The 21,222-nt window shown below is 31.2% G+C and overlaps 2 protein-coding genes across 2 annotated transcripts; both read left to right on the plus strand.

Annotated features, from left to right (window-relative positions):
- Nucleotides 1-16,201: 16,201 nt before the first annotated feature.
- Nucleotides 16,202-20,184, plus strand: LOC111371753 (mediator of RNA polymerase II transcription subunit 10b-like). The gene is made up of 5 exons (XM_022993893.1): nucleotides 16,202-16,515; nucleotides 16,638-16,718; nucleotides 17,038-17,140; nucleotides 18,791-18,880; nucleotides 19,872-20,184. The coding sequence occupies exons 1-5, from the start codon at nucleotides 16,268-16,270 to the stop codon at nucleotides 19,941-19,943; spliced, it is 594 nt and encodes a 197-aa protein (XP_022849661.1). The 5' UTR covers nucleotides 16,202-16,267; the 3' UTR covers nucleotides 19,944-20,184.
- Nucleotides 20,185-20,336: 152 nt separating this feature from the next.
- Nucleotides 20,337-20,987, plus strand: LOC111371754. Its single transcript, XM_022993894.1, has one exon. The coding sequence runs from the start codon at nucleotides 20,378-20,380 to the stop codon at nucleotides 20,843-20,845; it is 468 nt and encodes a 155-aa protein (XP_022849662.1). The 5' UTR covers nucleotides 20,337-20,377; the 3' UTR covers nucleotides 20,846-20,987.
- Nucleotides 20,988-21,222: the final 235 nt, after the last annotated feature.

The following is a 21,222-nucleotide window of genomic DNA, read 5'->3' on the forward strand; positions in this document are numbered from 1 at the left end:
TTATACCTCGGGGCTAATGTTGATGTTTCTTTAAAAAAAAAGTTGAACCCTAACCTTGAGAGCCCCACCGCCCCACTCCTGAAGCTTTGTGAGAGAGATAAATTGCGGGATGTGCCCCAACAGGTCAGGGAACAAGAGTTGCATATACACTGCACCTACAAGGAGTCCAATTTCATATTTCAAGAATCGAACCCCCACACTGCAGCTGCCAGTAAGGCGTGAGATAACCTCACTCCTATTTTTTACACCACTAGACTATGCCCCGAGGGGCAGTTGATGTTTCTTACTATTACTAGTAGTTGCCATGTTCGTTGCACGAGTTTGTATTTATTGTATTTTTATAATCTTCAAAATTGTAGATTTTTCAAAACTTGTTGAAGATTCGAAATGTTTGATGAAATCCAATCGTTTGGTTCATTGCAACTAAAAGACTTTATAATAACTTTTCTTTTATTTTTATTTTCGCCTGCAATTTTTTTGTTCTTTAATTTATTAAACCATTTAATTTTTTTATTTGTGTTGGAGTAAAACGATAGTTACAATTGAGTTCGCTTAATTTTTTGACATTATGTTTATTCAATTAGTTCTTATTCAATGTTCTAACATTTGAAAAATTATTATAAAGTTTTTTAATTAAATTGAAATAATTAAAACTTAAAAAATATTATTTAATTAAAATTGAAAAAATTAAGTTTGATCATAAAAAGAAAAGAATTTTAAATAAAAAAATTACGTTTTATAGTAAAACAAAAAGAATTAAAAAAGATTTTAAATTGAACAAAAAATTATTTATAATATGAAGAAAAATGAAATTTTTTAGATTTTTTTTTTTTTAATTCTTATTTAATTTTAATGCGTACATATGGATGGGACAATGAGTCTACAGATACGGACTCTGTTCAAGTATGGTGAAGCTCTCTCTCTCTCTCTAACAGTGCTCCGAATTTTCCGATATTTTCAGACCTTGATTTGTTTTGTTTTGGCGTTTACATCTACTAAATTTGCAGCAATGGTCACTACTTTTAAAAATTATAAATAGACTAGTCCTCAATATTTTATGAAGACATCGCCCAGAATTTAAATCTTCACCTGATTTTCATACTATCATGTCTCATTTTACATCTTTGTACATTAACCTATATTGAGAAATGAAATCTAGCTTCACAAATTTAGAAGCAATGTTTTGAAAATCAAGTCAAGCGTGTACCCAAAATTTAATATTTATATATCTAGTTTTAATTTTATCGAATGTTTATCTAGTCTGATTTTAGAAACATGACTTAGACATGAAGTCGAGTAGCAATACAATGGAGATTTTGATAGTTTCGTAATTGACGAATGATCAAGCAGTTACACTAGCAGTAAAGGATAAAGTTGCACCTTTCAAGTTGTGGACTTATTTGCTATTCAGACAATAGTTTGAGGAAAAAAATGAAATTTTCCTTATTTAATGTAACTAAACCTAAGGATTATCCATACGTTGACCGGCTTCGAAATGGCACAATAGCAGGCTGGGCGCTCCAGTGCTTAACAGGGGAAAGATTGTCTACGACAACTGTTTCTCGAGCATTTTGCAGCCGTGCCTTCCTGGTGTTGTACTCTTGGAATTGTACTATTCTGTTATATCCTTCCAAGCTATATTTTATCTATTTGGCTAATGTTGATCCTTCTTAGACCCCGTTTGGTTGGGATTTTTTGCTCCAAAAAATTGATTTTTTGACCGTTATTTTACTATTCAAGTCGTAATTTTTGACTTCTTCTCTCACATGTGGACCCCACTTTTCTTCTAACGGTCAAAAAATCAATTCTCAAAATCTCTACCAAACAGGCCCTTAAAAAGGTTGAACCCCAACCTTCAAGACTCCTAAGACCTCGCCCCGCCCCTAAAACAGTATAAGGGAGGTAAATCGCGGGATGTGTCCCAACAGATCAAGGAACAAGAGCTTGCCCTTACACTGGTGCCCACAAAGAGTCCAATTTCATATCTTAGAAATCCAACCCTCATATTGCGGCAGCCAGTAAGGTCATGTGGACCCCACTTTTCTTCTAACGGTCAAAAAATCAATTTTCAAAATCTCTACCAAACAGGCCCTTAAAAAGGTTGAACCCCAACCTTCAAGACTCCTAAGACCTCGCCCCGCCCCTAAAACAGTATAAGGGAGGTAAATCGCGGGATGTGTCCCAACAGATCAAGGAACAAGAGCTTGCCCTTACACTGGTGCCCACAAAGAGTCCAATTTCATATCTTAGAAATCCAACCCTCATATTGCGGCAGCCAGTAAGGTTGAAACTACCTCACTCCTATCCTTTGTACCATTGGGTTATGCCTCGGGGCTAATGTTGATGTTTCTTTAAAAAAAAAAGTTGAACCCTAACCTTGAGAGCCCCACCGTCCCACTCCTGAAACTTTGTGAGGGAGGTAAATCGCGGGATGTGCCCCAACAGGTCAGGGAACAAGAATTGCATATACACTGCACCTACAAGGAGTCCAATTTCATATTTCAAGAATCGAACCCCCACACTGCAGCTGCCAGTAAGGCGTGAGATAACCTCACTCCTATCTTTTACACCACTAGACTATGCCCCGAGGGGCAGTTGATGTTTCTTACTATTACTAATAGTTGCCATGTTCGTTGCACGAGTTTGTATTTATTGTATTTTTATAATCTTCAAAATTGTAGATTTTTCAAAACTTGTTGAAGATTCGAAATGTTTGATGAAATCCAATCGTTTGGTTCATTGCAACTAAAAGACTTTATAATAACTTTTCTTTTATTTTTATTTTCGCCTGCAATTTTTTTGTTCTTTAATTTATTAAACCATTTAATTTTTTTATTTGTGTTGGAGTAAAACGATAGTTACAATTGAGTTCGCTTAATTTTTTGACATTATGTTTATTCAATTAGTTCTTATTCAATGTTCTAACATTTGAAAAATTATTATAAAGTTTTTTAATTAAATTGAAATAATTAAAACTTAAAAAATATTATTTAATTAAAATTAAAAAAATTAAGTTTGATCATAAAAAGAAAAGAATTTTAAATAAAAAAATTACGTTTTATAGTAAAACAAAAAGAATTAAAAAAGATTTTAAATTGAACAAAAAATTATTTATAATATGAAGAAAAATGAAATTTTTTAAACTATTTTCAGAAAACTATAATAAATATAAAATAAAAGAAAGTTACGAATAAAAAAAACTAAATAATTTAACAAATTAAAGAACAAAAAAATTTGCCGACGAAAAAGAAATAAAAAAAAAGTTATTGTAAAGTTTTTATATTAAATTGAAATAATTAAAATTAAAAATAAATATTATTTATTTAAAATTTAAAAAATATGTTTTATCATAAAATGAAAAGAATTTTAAATCGAAAAAAAATTATTTATACTATGAAGAAAAAAATTTAAAACAATTTTCAAAAAAAATAAAAATAAAATAAAAGAAAGTTGCAAAAATTAAATAAAGAATATATAAATATTATTTAGTTAAAATTGAAAAAAAAAATAAGTTTTATCATGAAAAGAAAAGAATTTTAAATTGAAAAAAAAACAAATTAAAAAATAAAAATAAATAAGGAAAAAAATTCTCTCCGTGCACGGAGAGATGGGTGGAGAGAAATCCATCCCATTGTGTGTGAATGGAGAGATTGTTGTTTAATTTGTTAAATCATTCCGTTTCTTTTTTTTATCAGTTGGATTGGATGAAATGAAATAGTGTGTGAAAATGGAGAAATATTGCAGTGGAGGTGATGGTTGCAATAAAGTGGTGTATGAAAATAGAGAAATGATTGAAAACAAATGGCATAGTTTTTGCTCTCACAATTTTGAAAAAATAAAATAAAATTGTTACAGTGTGACAAAATGGAAGAATCCACTGTTTACAGTATTTCTAGGAATGCCCTTTTTATATAGTAGGGATAAACAAAAGAGAATAAAATAAAGAAGTCCCCTTGAATGACCATTTGCACTATAATTGTTCCATTAAATATTTTGTTTGACAAAAAATCGATTGGTCAAAAGTATCAAATAAACGGGAAAAAAAAAAGGAAATAATTTAGAGTAATAAAATATTGTCTCATTAAATCTTGTTAAGAAAACTAAATAAAACAAAACTTGAGTGAAGAAAGAAGATTATATTTACTCCCCTGATTTCAATTAATGAATATCCTTGTATCGATCCCTCTTTGTCTTATACGTTAATTCATTCAATATCACTATTTTTATAAAGTACGTTCCGTGTTGTCTTGTTACATCTCCAAACAATATCTTTTTCGAGATTCTAGTATAGAATTGAAAAATAAATTGGGAGTCTCGTACTGCTTTAGTCAACATGAAGGTCCATTGAAAATAGATTTTGTTGTTACTCTCTTCGGTAGTCTCGTATACAATTTGTAATATACAAGAGTAAAATCAAAAGATTGGATAAATGTCATTGCAATCCGTTGAATCGCATACAGCATAAGAAATTTACTCCACTACGGTGACATCAATAAGAATCAACTGTTTCAAGACTGCAATTATAGCTTTCAGGTTCTTTCCCCTGCTAGTCGCCCTTCTTCTAGTCTCGGGTCATACTCTGGTGCATCCACAAAAGAGAAAATTGCAATCTTGACATGAGCTACTCAAATAGATAGGATTTTGGTTGGCCTAAAAGCAAAGATAAGATGTAGCTGTGCGCTGAATATTTTTAAAACCATTCTAGGAATAATCATATTGAAAAAATCCTAATGAATGAAAAATGGTATATTATTTCTTTGATTACGCTACAAAAGTTGTTTCATTAAAAACCTTGCAAGGAAAAATCAACATGACAATGTTTTGGTTAAATGAAAAAATTTATAACGTGTATTTACTCTCCATCATGATAATAATATTACTTAATTTACACGTTTCAAGAATATTAAATCTCTCATAGTAGTAATAGCCGTACCAGCAAAGTTGATGTAATACTCCGAAATATTATGCACGTTTAATTTACTCATTTAATTTTTAGGCTAGCAATTTAACTTTTCAAAAAAATTTAGTATGGCCAAGATTATTAATGGTTGCCAAATTTGCATTGGTCGATTTATTAAAAGTTTACCAAGATTAGTTAATTAGGGGTTTAGAATAATTGTCAAATTCTATACCTTTTACATTAATATATTTTCCCTTTGTTTCTATCACTTTGCCGCCACCTTGTAGAGGATTAATGCAATTAACTAATGCATAGACAAGTGGGAATACAAATTAAACCATTTCTCTCATTTTTTATATACACACATATGCAATATACATAAATAAATGCAGCTGGATGGTAGGTTAGAGAAGAATTCAAGTAAGATTTAACTAGTGCATGCATGGGGTGTTAATTGTTGAACAAGTAGGAGGTGTCAAGCTATCTTTGTAGTAACATGCATGCATGAGGTGGTTTAAGCAAGTAGGAGGTGTTAAATTATGGCACAACCTGACCTTAGGTGTTGAGTTAAGTTTATGAAATACATGCATGCAACCACGTGTAGATGTAGGCAACAATTTTGGTTAATTATCTTCACTTTGCTTCTATATATGTATAACTGAGAGATGAGCAGCCTATATATCTTTGCAAAGTCAGAATTTTTATGGAGAGATAGAGAGAAAATCGGTAGGAAGAAAGGAAGGGAAGGGAAGGGAAGAAAAAGGAAAACAAAGCCTACACTCTCAAGTTCTTGTTTATCAACCGAAGTTTCTCCAAGTTTTACAGTAAGATATTTTCTTTGCTTAAGTGGTATGATTTCATAGTAATATTTATGCCTAAACTATGCATGAAAAACCATAATATGAATGTGTGGACAAGTCCACAAAGTTAGATATCTATGCCTTAGGACAAGTCCGAAGGGCACCAGGAAGCCGGAATGTGCAAGTATGTGTTTGATTGCATTCTTTTGTGTAGTATTAACATGTTAAATCCAAGCATGATATCTTACTGAGTATTCTTTATACTCATAGTATCCTATACTAAATTTTCAGATCCATAGATATGAAGTTGGTGGAAGTCAGTCGGCATAATCGATGATGGATTAAGGACGAAGGTTATTTTGCATCGAAGTATTGTTTTTGCATATTTGTTCGACTGCTCTCCAAATGTTTTTTTTATGGTGTTGTATAAAAACTTGTATAAGACATGATCTACTATGGTACCGGAAGTAAATTATGTAATTATATCTTCCATATTATGTTAAGAGACGTTTTTATAAACCTTTTTCTTGAATGATAAAAAAGGGCAGAATCCGGGCAGTTTCTGGGTCATCTTCAAAACATTATTTCTAACTCTATAGACATCCATTTGAGAATTTAAAAATACTTCCGCGTTCGTCTTTGAGTTTTCTAAATATGGGCGAAGAATCACTCAATTTGGATGTCCGTGGCCTGAGATCTGAATTTTTAAACATTGAAGAGTCAATCTGGATTTTCTGTGCAACACTACACTGTTTTCAGTAAAACGTCCATTCTATATGATCTCGGAAAATTATCATATTTTAACCTAGGAAACTACTTAAAATTATCTTTCTAATGCCACAAATTTCATAGAAAACGGAATTGGGATGAACTTTATAAAAATAGTTGAACTTGTTGCCCTAACTAACTGTGGCAGTACCGAGTCCTTTTTTTTTTGTAAAGTTTAATTTCACGTCGACATGCACTTCTGCTGGCCATTAAATTTCATGAGAGATATTTTACCAAATTGAAAATAGTTTTCTAACGTGTAATACTTCTATTTAAGAGTATTTACATGTATCAAAGGTAGAAGTTACTATATTTAGTACGTGACCCCCAAAGCCTAAGTTCGGGGCGTCACAGTTGATATAACCACTTTTACAACATGCATGTCAAATTTCATATATTATCAGGATAACAGGATATAGACTTGTGATTGTGTCACGTATATTCTATAACGTGATTTATACTGCAAGTATATGGTGTCAAGTTTTGTAATATAATAATGAAGTTAAAAGTGTCAAACAACAGAAATTGTAATTTATTTTTTACTAAATACTATAATTGTGTAGCTTCTATTTTATCTAGACAAATGAAATTTGTGATCAATAATGTTATCTAATGCAAGAGTAATCGTTGTGACTAATTCAAAGAATGCAATTTATATGAATGAATCAATATAGGTTAGTCCTAGGGAATGATTTCACCTAATTATCAATTATAATTCAATCGTGTCTAACTATTTTAGTCAATTTTTCCATATTTAAAAGTAAGAATCCTAATATAATTCTCTCCCCTTTCTTGAGTGTTTGCTAGAAATTAATCCTACATTTCAGTCCTAATATCTCTATTTTCGAATTAAAATCAAAGATTTATCAAGTTTATGATTCTTTTATGAAGTAAACTTTATTGATTATATATTTTCTCTCGAAACTCATAAAATATATGTCGTGTCAATCCTATGATCGTGCTTAAATTCTCCTCTCTCGAACACCGAAATTGACTAGCATCTATTCATTCAATTAGTGACCAATTAATTGAAAGAATTAATTTCATGATACAATTAAATATTGATGAGTGCTCCACACTCATTATATTTATGTTACTTAATTCATTATTTGTTACCTTTGACAATGATTTAGATCATTTTAATGTATTTTGATGTTGTGATATAGGCTGATTAAATTGAAGGAAATAGGCAAAAGTTGGCGAAATTATATTAAATGACCAAATTGTAAGAGATCCAAAGTTCAAGAACTAAAATATAAATAATCAAAACTTGTATCAAACCTCACGATGAAGATCCAAGAGTGTTAGGAGTCAATTGGATGAGAAAAAATTGTCAAGGGGATCAAATTTAGGCAAAATATAATCACAAATCAATTTCCAACCGAAAAAGTTACGCTTCGAAATTTCAGTCTCATATTGAGACCTGTTTTTGACAAAGCAAACAATCGAGTTGGAGAATGATGTCTGAATCAAAGTTGTAGCTCTTTGAATTAGATTTTCAACACATTTTGAATCACTTCAATCGGACATCAGACTAAGAAATTATGTTAAAAAATATTGAAGGACGCGCAATCTGTCGTTTCCGACCGAACTGAGCGCCGAGACGCCCAAGAATCTAAATTTAAGCAGCAAGCCCAACGTTGCAGTGCCCATATTGGGTGCCAAGGTGCCGAATATGCAGGAAAACTCGTTTTTATATTTTTGAAATCTTTTATTGATCCAATTCAACCCTAATTCGTCCAAGATCCCAACATACTATAAATACCATTAAAAAAAAACCTATTTTGAAGAAGAAGAGGATGGGCCAAACACAACAATTGAAGGGGGCAAGATTGAAGACAATTCATCAAGACCAAGGAGACATGAAGAACATCAAGGGGAATCCCAATTAAAAGTTTCAAAAGAGTTTTTCTTTCTTTTTCTCTTTATATTATTCATCAATTTGTTTAGATTTAATTCTTCTATCATGAACTAGACTTTAACCCTAGGGATTTAATGTAACCTACTTAGACATGTTTTAATTCCTATATAATTATTTTAATTAATCTTTCTGGTTATTTATTTATGTTGTTCTTGCGCAATGCTTTCAATTAATTGGCTACTAATTGACTAATTTGATGCTTAAATTTCGACGCTCGAGAGAGATAAATTTAGATGTGATCTAAGAATAACATAACCAGATTTTGAGAGAAAGTACAAATCTTTGAGGCTAATTCCACTTAAAGAATTAGGTGCTTTGATAATTTCTATATGTTTAGTTCGGAATAGAGATATTAGAATTAAAATATAGAAATAAATTTTATTTGGTACTCGAGAGAGAAATGGAATCAATTTAGAGTTCTTGCCTATAAATTTGGAAAGATTGATAGAAATAGTTATAACGGTTGAAAAACATTGTCGATAGTACGGTGAAATCACTCCCTAGGTATTCATAATTTCATAGGAAACTTTACAAATTGTCATTGTTTACTTGCATCGTTCATCCCATTTACTTTAATTTAGTATAAAAATATCGTGTTAAAGTTTGATTTTCTAAATAAAGTGAAAGCTAAAATAATTATAGTACTCAATATGATTTAAATATCAATTCCTGTGAGTTCGACACTCTTACTCTAATAATATATTACAAAACTTGACACTGTACACTTGCGGTAAAAATCACGTTGCATAAAACGTGTGGGAAATCAAATAGAAATAATTATAAGGCCCTGTTTGATAGCAACAATTTTCCATGGAATTAGGAAATGCAATTTCATTTTCCATCTTTTTTGGCTATTTTGATAGCTTTTCTTTTTTCCACGGAATTCGTTTTCTTGGAAGGGGGCAATTTTCGTGGTTTTTAAGGATGGTGGGAATTGGTTTTCTGGTCTACTTTTTTTTTTTATTTCCTTTTTTTGGCTATGGAAACAAATTCTATCCCTCATACCAGTAAATTCTATCCCTTTAATTGACAATTTTCATGTAAAATAAAGTCAAACTAATACCAAAAAACACTTTTATTTCAACAGTTTTCACGTAAAAAATTATACTAATCAAACACAATAATTGACAATTTCCGATAAAACAATTTCTAGACAATTCAATTCCCTTAAATTCATTTTTTCTACCCAAATTTCATTTTTGCAATCCAATGGACCCTACTAGAATCAAACCACAATCTTAAGTTTTGACTACAATCAAGCCCTAGAATATTACAACTTAGCCATTTTCTCTAATTTTTCAACTTTTGCTTATTTCCTTCAATCTCATCACTCCATATCACAACGCCAAAATACACATTAAACTACTCTAAAACTCATAGAAATTAGCTAAATATCAAGTTTATATAGTATTTAAAACAAACATGACTGAAATACGCTTATCAAACACCTCCAAATTTAATACTTTGCTCATCCTCAAGCAAATACTAAACAAAAAACTAATTAAAAAACACTTAAACAAACAAGTTTAAAAAAAGAAACTGTATAAGCAAATTTAGTTAGATAGTTTGCCTTCATAGGTCATGATTGAAAACATCCATTATGAACAACTTCAAAACAATAGTGCAAAAGCTAAATTCTCACATATTCAATGCAAAACGAGTGTGTGTGTGTGTGTGTAGAGAATCAAGTGCAACGCTGTACAATAATAAGTCGATCTAATTTTCGACCTTAAAAGTTAAATATTTCCTTACTTCGCTTGTGGGATTCGCACACTCTCGAACTTATTTTCTTTTCTCTTCCCAAGGGTACAGTCTAAGGTTAATCTATAATCACTATTCCTTACCCACTCTAGTTTGGTTAGATTTTACTAATTGCAGTTTAACATATCAACAAATGAGGATTATCCTTATTTTTTACCACTTCAACCTCCACGAATCAACCAAATTACTAACCTCTTATCAAAAGTCTAATCCTCTAAAACAAGTATTTGGGACTTAATCAATGCATGTAATGCATCTTCTGTTTTATGCACCTATTTTTTTCATAAATGTGTATTTTTTAATTATTCTTATATGTGGATATCTTTCCTTTACGTTTTTTAAATGACCCCTGTAACGAGTTTTAGGTCGATGACTTCCAAAATAGATGACTTTAGGGCACCAGGTTTTAAACATTTGCAAGCTTATTTACTCGAGTCACAAAGGTTACGAAGAGATGTTTTACAATGAGATTATTATGATTGTCCTCATTGGGATCTTTTTTTTTTTTGGTAGCTTCACAACGAGCCAGCTTTTTTCCTTTTCTGCAATGATTAGTGCAATGCTCCTTATTAAACACTCATTCTCGAGAATTGACCTTTAACTTAAAGTTTTTACCCAATTTTCATCCTATTGATTTCAGACAGTCCAGACAAAATTTAGTACACTCGGAATCCATATTTATCTCGAAATTTCACTACAATGGCTCAACCACCCAAACATCATATATTTGGGTTAAGAGTATAATAATGTTTAGTGGTTATTTTGATTTAAGATCCAAGTTCTCTATTTTAACCTATAAACGTGAATCAACCTACTCATGTACAGCAGTACAATCAACTCACGTGTAAAAATATTTTTTGTTTACATGAATAAGGAAAAAATTAACTCAAACACATAACCTGTTCACAACTCATAAATCAACACACGTCCTCAATTACATACATCAATGTCGACAATGCTTTCTAACTCATACAAGCATGAAAAATAATTGTATTTTTTTTGTAAAAAAATGCACAGAAAATAATATATTAAAAAAAAAAGGTAGTTAGACAATTTATGTTTCACCCCAAACTTAAACTAAATATTGTCCCCAATGTGAAATTAAAGAAAAAAGAAGAGAACTTCCCAAAATTGTCTACATTGCCCATGATGTTTTGGTGCTTGTGATGTGGATTTGATGGATGCTTCTTCTATCTTCTCCCCCAAACTTGAGATTTATCTTGTTTTCTCCTTGTTAATGTTGGTTTGGGTGTTCCGTAATGTCATGTTTCTAAAAAATCAAATTTTAGATATTAAATATATGGAACAAAGATTACTTTGCTCAAATATTTAATAACCAACTTAATTACTCAAAATCTAAGGGAAGATGGGATATAGATGATGGTTCTTAACTAAACTGTAAAAATAAACTAAACTATCATATAACTCGAAAAAAATAAATAAAAAAAGAAAGTTTGGGTTGCCTCCCAATAAGCGCTTCTTTAAAGTCATTAGCTTGACTTTGGCAAATGATCATGGGCATCTAAAGAAGGCTTTGGATGCCTTACTCATTTTTTTCTCTTGACTTTGCTCCACTTTTTGTATTTTTCCAGATCTCCACATTGTCCTTTTCAATGTAATAAGGATTTTCCATGTCATCCAATTCAAACACAATAAAGTAGACTTCAACTTCTTATTAGACTTAATCACAAAATCAATTTCTATACAATCAATGAATTTGGATGAATGTACATTGTTTTCATCTTCATTGATTTCTACATCTTCATTCAGTTCATTTGTGATCAAGTTGTCATTCACTTTAAACTATTCTACAATCGTTGAAATTTCTACGACTTGACTGATCAATTCGCATTCAAATTGACTGATCGATTCGCATTCTAGATTTACGAGCAACGAGAAGTCTCTCTTTTCAACCCCTTCAAGTGGATGTATTTTTACCTTTTGAACTCATTCAAGTAACTCCAATCTCCACTACATATATTTCACTCTTTTAACTTCACAAGTTTATTATAGTATTTTGCAGTTACCCTCTCATTCAACAAAGGAGGACCATTTCCCACAAAGTGACATCCTCACCCCAATCGACAAGTACATAATCTCCCAAAGGCATGCAGTCTTCATCAGATTTGTTAATCGCTTCTTTTTTATATTTTAAGTATTCTATGAACCCTAGAAGCTTTACCTTACTGAGGTCAATGCGTCTATACAAACAATGCTCGGTGTTATGCATCCCATAACAAAGTTGACAAAAGATATCTTCTACAAGCATGTAATTCTATCCATGTCGAGATTACTTATTTCAATTGCTCTGCTCTCTTGCCAAATGTAGGAATCATGAATATACTATTGAATAGTACCTAAAAAATACCAAAGAGATCAAGGTGGGTGGCCAATATTAACAAAATAAAAGAAAATCTAAATTAAAACACAAGCTACTTGGTAATGATATTGGTAAAAATTAAATTAAACAATTCTCGACAACGGCGCCAAAAAATTGTCATGCATTTTTTGTAAGGTGATTTATACAGCAAGTGTACGGTGTCAGGTTTTGTAATATAGTAATAAAGTTAAGAGTAACGAACCTACAAGGATTGTAACTTAATTTTTACTAAGTACTATAATTATGTAACTTCTATTTTATCTAGACAAATGAAATTTGTAATCAATAATGTTATCTATTATTAAGAGGAATCGTTGTGTTAGATCAAGGAATACAATTTATACGAATAAATCAATATAGGAAAGGCCTAGGAAATGATTTCACATAACTATCAATTATAATTCATTTGTGTCTAACTATTCTAGTCAATTTTTTTTCATGTTTAAAAACAAGAATCCTAATGTAATTCTCTCCCCTCTCTCAAGTGCCGGCTAGAAATTATTCCTAGATTTCATATTTCGAATTAAAATCAAAGATTTATCAAGTTTATGATTATTTTATGCTGTAAACTTCATAGATCCTACACTTTATCTCGAAACCCATGAAATCTACATTATGTTAATCCTGTGATCGTACCTAGATTCCCCTCTCTCAAGTGTCGAAATTGATTAGCATCTATTCATTCAATTAGTGGCCAACTAATTAAAAGCATTAATTTCATAACACAATTAAACATATGTGTGAAATCATACATAAATAATTATAACGGAATCAAACCGTAATCTCAAATTTTGGTTACAATCAAACCCTAGAATATGAATCTAGTTCATGGTATAACCTAGGAAAATACTAAAATTCATATAAGAAAACATAAGGAAGAGAATGGAAAAACTCGGTTGTAGATCTCTAATTTCTTCTCTTGTTGTTGTTCTTGCTTCCTTTTGATTTCTTGAATCTTGCCCCTGTTTTAATTGGTTGATTTCTCTCCTCAATTGTGGTCTTTAGGGTTATAGCATTTTGAGATTTTTTGACGAATTAGGGTTGAATTGGGCCAAAAAAAAGAGTTAAAAAACACTTTTCCTGCAAGGCGGCACCTCGACGCCTCTATATCGATTTTGTGGTACCGTGTATTCTGTTTTATTTCAGCATGGTGGGATGGGCGTCGTGGCTCCCACTTTGAGTGCACGATGGCATTGCGCAACTTTTAGTATTTTATCATAACTTCTTTTCCCGATATCTAATTGAGACGATTCAAGATTCATTAGTAAGCTAACTCAAAAGGTTATAACTTTGCTTTAGATATAATTTTCCAATTCGAACGTTTACTATATCAAAAATGGGTCTCAATATGAGACTAAAAAATCGGAGCATAACTTCTTCAGTAATAAATTGATCTGTGATCATGCTTTGGCTATATTTGTTCCCTTTGATGCCTATCTTTATCTAATTGACTTCGAGCACTCTTGAATCTTTATTATGAGGTCTGACACAATTTTTTTGTATTTACACTTTAGTTCCCGAACTTTGGATCTCTTACAACTTAGCTATTTTCTCTATTTTTTCAATTTTTGCTTATTTCCATCAATCTCATCAACTTATATCACAATATCAAAGCACATATTAAAACGTTCTAAACTCATAGGAATTAGCTAAATATCAAGTTTAGATGGTATCTAAAGTATGAATGAAATACACTCATTAGATTGCATCTATCACGTGATGATTTATCCATTTATATAAGTTTTTGCTAAATTCATTATGTTAAGAATCATATATTACATATGACAAATTTATTTTTCTCAATTCCTTTTCACATAAGTATACACTTTTAAGTATTCAAACTGCAATTGCAAAAACTTCAACTTTCTCTAATAAGTTCAATTTTGATAAGAATGCTTCATTTTATTTAACCAATCATGTTTTCAATTTATATACTTCGATAAATTTATTTTGATATCCTCGTTATTCACAATATGAAGCAACATGTCATGTACTTATTGTCGACAACTTTTTTCTTTTTCGATTCTATTTTTTCATAATGACATAACTTAATAAGATATATTCCACTTTCAACAAGTGCTTGAACTATTGAACTTGTTTTGAGGTTTTTATAATTTGTTGTGTATATGTATATATTTTTTATTTCTTAAATGAGACTATCTTTCTTATATGCTCCCATTTTTTCAAGAATTTTTATCTTTAAAACCGAATATCAGAGCATTTCAAACATGTCATTTATATAATACAATAGTTTTGTCCTTCTAAAACATCAATATAAGAGATGGAGCATCTATATGGGATTTTATTGATCTCTTATAGGTCAATAACTGCATCTTAGAAATGATTTATCTTTTTATATTGTTAAGTGCGAAGATATGGATAGCACTATATGATGCATTATGAAATTTTTTCAGCTACTATTTTTTTCCCCTAATGCTTAAAAAACAATTCAATTAAATTGTGAATCAGCGAACTGGCGTTATAAAATATCACTCGTTAGAGCTTAAGATATTTTATTGAGGAGGTAACAATAAAATAATTTTTAGAACCTTAAGATGTATAATGTTTATACTTCTTCAAAGTATTAACTTAATATTTCTCTAGAATATTAATTAAACGGAGTCATACAATATTGATATGAAATTTGTTTAAAATATAATATGTACAAATATTATATTTTTCAAGAGTAACAATATAATACCATTTTTAGATATTATTATATTATGTGTGAATTTGTGCTTATCAAACAACAACAAAATAATATTCAATTTTCAAGTAATTCTACAATATTCTTTTATAATATTAAGTATAACGCTACTTTGACGGAGAATGAAAAAAGGGTTTAAATTTAGGTACTGCATGGCAACACTTGACTGTACATTAAAAAAAAAAAAAAAAAAAAACTAGCCAATGTCATGTGGCACCTGAATTTAATCCATGTCCCCATTTCCTATTTTTGTGGTAAAATTCTAATATTAATTCGGAATTTTGTTTCAAGAATAATAAGATAATATTTTTTTGGAATATTGTGCAAAAAAATTATATTTAAACAAATATTAATTTATAATAAATTGGTACAATACAGTCAAAACAATATAATCATATTGAATAACTATACCGCTTTGTTACACAACTCAAAATTAAGCGAATATTGAACGGGAAAGAAGAGTTTCTTTGTAACTCAATTGGATAGAATTTATTGTCTTTATTTGATTGAATGAAAAAATTGTTTTTCCTACCCTTAGAGATTTATAAGTAGAAAGAAGAATAATTTTGCCAATTCAATTGGTTAGAATTTCGTACTGATAATATATTATAAATTAAAGAAAAAATAAAAGAAAATAAAGAAATTAATAATTATATGTGTATTTTATTGAGAATTAAAATCTCATATTTATAGATTACAATTATGTTTGACAAATACAATGATCATTCATAAATATTATTTTATTTACAAGACTTAGTAGTTAGTACAATTATAACGTGATAATATTTTAAAAAGATAATCTGGACAAATATATTTAAAAATATACAATTTTATTTTTAACACAAGAGAAAATAGTTAAATGAAAAATTTATAGTAATAAAAATGATTTTTGTAATTTTCAATACTAAATGGGCGCCCTTAAAATTGTCAGACACACGTGTCTAATATTTATTGGTATCCTTTTTAACAGATCTCTCGTCTTTGGCACAAGTCCTTGTCCATCCTCACGACCCTTCCCAATTTCGAGAACATGGACTCGTCACTGAGTACATCAGCGGCAGCAACCGGCGGTGGGAACGGCGTAACTATTCCACAATCCAACGACCCATCCCCCATGGAATCTTCAGCCACCAACGCCGCAACTCCGACGGACGATTCAAAACAAAACTTAACCCTAGTTATCAATTCAATCCAGAAAACATTAGGCATCCTCCATCAGCTCTACCTTACCGTCTCCTCTTACAACGTGGCATCCCAATTACCCCTTCTCCAGCGCATGTAATAGCCTAATTTTTTTGGTCAATTACTATATTTATTTATTTTTTTTCATTTTTTAACTGAGTCGGTCCCTTTTTTTTTTTGTTTTAATAAAATTTGTTCCTTTTTGTTGGAACAAATAGGAATAATTTAGTGTTGGAGCTGGATAATATGACGAAATTAGCGGAGAACTGTAATATTCAGGTGCCAATGGAGGTTCTTAAGTAAGTTTTTCTTTATTAAAAATGTTCTTAAAACTGGTGAATTATTAGTATCTATTCACTTTTTTTTTTTTGTTTTAATAAAATTGGTTCCTTTTTTTTGGAACAAATAGGAATAATTTAGTGTTGGAGCTGGATAATATGACGAAATTAGCGGAGAACTGTAATATTCAGGTGCCAATGGAGGTTCTTAAGTAAGTTTTTCTTTATTAAAAATGTTCTTAAAACTGGTGAATTATTAGTATCTATTCACTTTTTTTTTTTTTTTTTTTTTTTTTTTGGGTTCAACAACGAATATGCATTTTCTATATCCTGCCTTTAGTTTGATAGATGATGGGAAGAATCCAGATGAATTTACCCGGGACGTGTTGAATAGTTGCATTGCCAAAAACCAGATTACTAAAGGCAAAACTGACACCTTCAAGGTTGGTCTTTTTCTTTAAAACCGTGCATTTTAATTTATATGTGAAGTGGTTTGCCTTCTCATTTTTAAATTAGTTTTATGGCTGATTGCAACTTGTATTTTGCTTAGGTATTAAGAAGTTCCTTTCATTTGAGTTCTTTTGTAGAATTTACCTGCAACTGATTTATATGGCTCATTACTTTATATAACTTGAGTTCGTATGTGCATTTTCTCAAGTAATTTTGCTCCTGTTCCCCATTAATCAAATATATTCTTGAGCAGCAAAGAATGATTTTCACATCTGATCCAAAAAACAGGTAGGCGCTCTGGTTGAAGCTGGAAAGTGTACAAAAATATCTCTATACTAACAACCTGCTTGCCGAAGCTGAGATATTTGAAAGTAATGTGTGGAATCTGGAAGAAGTAAAAGTAACATTGGCAAAGAGTTCTAGTAAAGTTCAAATAGGACATTTTATCCCCAAAGAAAGCTCAATAGTAAAAGTTAAATCCTTAATCTATATTTGAACAATCATATTTGTACAATCTGTTTGCATGAAATTAGGGAGTTGGAATAACTAATTGGGAGAAACCATAATTACTTTGTCAGTTTCCCTTCCAATGAAGTAAGAGATTCATATCAAGGACCGCTACTTCTGACCTCTAGTTGAAGGTGAATGACCCAATCATTCCATTTTTCTGGACCAAGATCAGCAGTCTGTTCCCAAATGTAAATTCAATATCGTCGTTAGAAGCCAAATGTATATTCAAAATCATTGTTAGAATCTAAAATAAGGAATAAAATTGCGAATTAGGTGAACAAAGAAAGGATAAAATAAAGAATGGAATCTTTTGAAGTTGGCTGAGTTTATTGCATTGGCTTCCTTTAAACTTTTTACATTTCCATACGGTTGAATGAATACCTTATTTGTTGAAGTTTATAAATTTTTGCCAACCATTTGAATATTCGACCACCTTCTTATCAAATGACAAAAAAGATAACATAGTCCATGTCCAAATTTTGAACCTGAGCAACATTATCCATACCCTGTATTTTTATTTTTATTTTTTTTTTATCCTAGGAAGTTTTGTGAACATGGTTTCTTTTTGTCGGTTTCTTTATAATTTGGGGTTCAAAATTCGTTCATTCTCATCTATTTCTAAAATCTGAATCTTGTTGTACCCTCTGATGAGCTGATGATGCAATTCCTTGACAGGCAACCAAATTCATAGGTATTAAGACCTAAGTGATTCCTTTGATTCCTTGATCTGAAGTTCAAATTTTTTAATTTTTATTTTTTTTCCTCTCCACAATTGTTGATTGTCGTTCCTTGGGAGATGAAGCTCATAGTTGGAAATAGTCTGTCTTACCAGTAAATCTGCACTAATCTTCAGCATTTGTTAATCATTGAATTTTCCTACTATTTACTGTTAGAAAAGAGCCATATTAATAATAAAACTCGCCATGATAGAAAATCCTTGACAGACCCCCTGTAATTTTCTTAGGCTTTTTATTGTCGTATAAATGCTAGTATGCTACTATGAATTTCCATTATAGCTTATCGCATCTATAACAGATTCATTTTCTCTGCAATGGCAATTTATTTAAAAAAAGGTTCTAACTGTGTTTGGTGCGAGCTAAAGTGAAATAACTGTTATTTCTTTTATGATGCAGGGCTTAAGACGCCATCTGCTCGAGGAACTGGAACAGACATTTCCTGATGAAGTTGAAGCATATAGGGATATACGTGCAGCTTCTGCAGCTGTGAGTTATTATTTTTTTATGGTGGTAACACGTTACATGTGTGAAACAATGAAATTCTTGCTTTATGATATATTTTTTACTTTTGAGTTTTAACTTTCCCAAGTTTCTAGTGGGATTTATTGCTTCAAGAATAACTCATGATTTTGTTATAATAAAATACTCTGGTTTTGATCACTTCGTGCTGTTCTTATTAGCTATACTGTTTCATCATCGTAGTACCACGTGTTAACTTAGATGAGGAAAGGGAATACGAGGAAATCATAATTCCTGGAAAAATCTTGACGAACAATTTGTGCAGTTGTGACCATTAGGAGTAATAGGTGCACAAGTTTTTGGGGCATGTTGGGAAGTCAATTCCTTTTATGATTGATAAATGCAAAGTCTTCAATAAATGGTAGTAAACTGAAAATATCAGCCTTTACATAGCACCACGTATTTGCTTGAAATGGATTTATAGTATTAGGTTTAAGTACCCAACTTTTTTTTAATGTTAAGTGAAGTAAATTGACTCCAGCAACCACATCAACCAGTGGAAGAGTCTTATATTTGCTTTACCTGTAGATTAGCCCCGTAGATTTTAAATGGAAAGGGTATCGTACTCCACCTCAACAAAGAAAAAAAGGTGAAAAGGAAAAGAATGAACACTTAAGCTGTAAGGTAGAGAAGATATGCAACTTCTGGAAGTGGATAAATTGTAGACTCATAGGACCGAGTATCAAAAATTTTGTGATCTGCTAATGGGGTTTGGCTGGTTTTTAACAATAGAAATGTTGGCTTAGCTGGCTATAGATGTTGGACAACCAACTTTGTTTTTGTCAGTTAATAATGTTAAGCACAATAAGGTTTTCTATGTAAATTAATAGATCTTTCTAACAAGTACTAAACAAATCGAGCCTGTATCATTAATTTATTTTTTTCCCTTGTAATGTTATATAGTTGGAAACATTTTTTAATTTGACATTCGCCTTTTAACTTTTTTTGTCTAATACAGGAGACAAAACGGTTTGCACAAGGTCAAAGCACGTTACCAAATGGTGATGCAAAGGTGAAAACTGAGATTTGAGAACCGTGGAGTTCTGGAACTGGGTTAATTCAGTCGATATGTGTTTAGTGTTTGTAACATGAGGCTTGAATAATAGTTTGCTTTTATTGGGTTTTTGACTCTATAATTGAGAATGTTGCCTTTCATAAACTCTGAAACTTGGAAATATCGATGTTAACGTTAAGTCAAAAGTTGATGTTTATATATCATTCAGACATTGGCACTGATTGTTGTACATAAATGACATGGGGGTATGAATATGCCTTGACATAGCCAAGGATGCCAATTAATTGGTAGGTGAACCACCTTGTAACCATATAAAGCTATTCAATTAAATTATTTTAGTTGGCTTTTAGCTCAACTTCCTGCTCACAAATCTTAACCAATCTTCCCTACTTTGTGTATAAATTTGTAATCCAAATTCTACGACAAAACAATCAAAATTCAAGCTAAAAATGGCTAGCAAGAAATCACAAGCAGATGAACGTGCCGGAGCAGAAATTGTGCGTGGAGCTGAAGAATGCTACCAACACTCTATTGAGCTCCTAGAAGAGCTGGGATTTCCCAGAGGTGTACTTCCTCTCAAGGACCTTGTAGAATGTGGACGAGTTCGTGAGACGGGCTTCGTTTGGATGAAACAGAGGGCTCCCTATGAGCATTTCTTTGTCGGGAGTAACACACTTGTTAGCTATGCCAATGAGGTTACTGCATATGTGGAGAAAGGCAGGATGAAGAAAATGACTGGTATAAAGAGCAAACAGTTGCTTTTGTGGGTGCCAATAGTTGAAATGAGTACTGAAGAATCTGATGCTAAGAAAATTTATTTCAAGACTCCCATGGGGATTGGTAGGTCATTTCCTGTAACTGCTTTTATGAGTCCAGAGGAGAAGAAAGTTTATCTGGAGAATGTCAAGGAGCCATGATGACTTAAAGGGCTCATGAATATGCATGTTACACTTTTTCTGCACTTCCATTTGCTAATCTTGATTGTTGTTATTGATCGCATTTTTAATTATGTTATGATGCATATTTGAAATATATTTATTCTCCGTCCTATTGTACTTATTTAGCGTGCACAAGAAGTGACATCAACCAAGTTACATTGAATAGATGAGAACATGAATGTCACAGTTAAATGGTTAAATTGCACGCATCTACTATACTCCAGTCCTGCGAGCCCCACATCCCTCTCCCCTGCAAGCTCCCTCAATCCCTTGTGAGTAAAAGTAATTATTTCGTGTGGAGAATTTGGTAGATACTTATTCAATTTACAAAAATCCTGAGTGGGCATTTTCAACAA

Source organism: Olea europaea, chromosome 22 (genome assembly GCF_002742605.1).
Source record: "Olea europaea var. sylvestris chromosome 22, O_europaea_v1, whole genome shotgun sequence".
Lineage (NCBI taxonomy): Eukaryota > Viridiplantae > Streptophyta > Magnoliopsida > Lamiales > Oleaceae > Olea > Olea europaea.

Bases quoted from the DNA above. Each gene is read 5' to 3' on its own strand.
- LOC111371753 (XM_022993893.1), top strand. From the start codon at position 16,268: ATGGACTCGTCACTGAGTACATCAGCGGCAGCAACCGGCGGTGGGAAC. The intron at 17,141-18,790 runs GTTGGTCTTTTT...TTTATGATGCAG, and splicing joins GCAAAACTGACACCTTCAAG to GGCTTAAGACGCCATCTGCT. The intron at 18,881-19,871 runs GTGAGTTATTAT...TGTCTAATACAG, and splicing joins TACGTGCAGCTTCTGCAGCT to GAGACAAAACGGTTTGCACA.
- LOC111371754 (XM_022993894.1), top strand. From the start codon at position 20,378: ATGGCTAGCAAGAAATCACAAGCAGATGAACGTGCCGGAGCAGAAATT.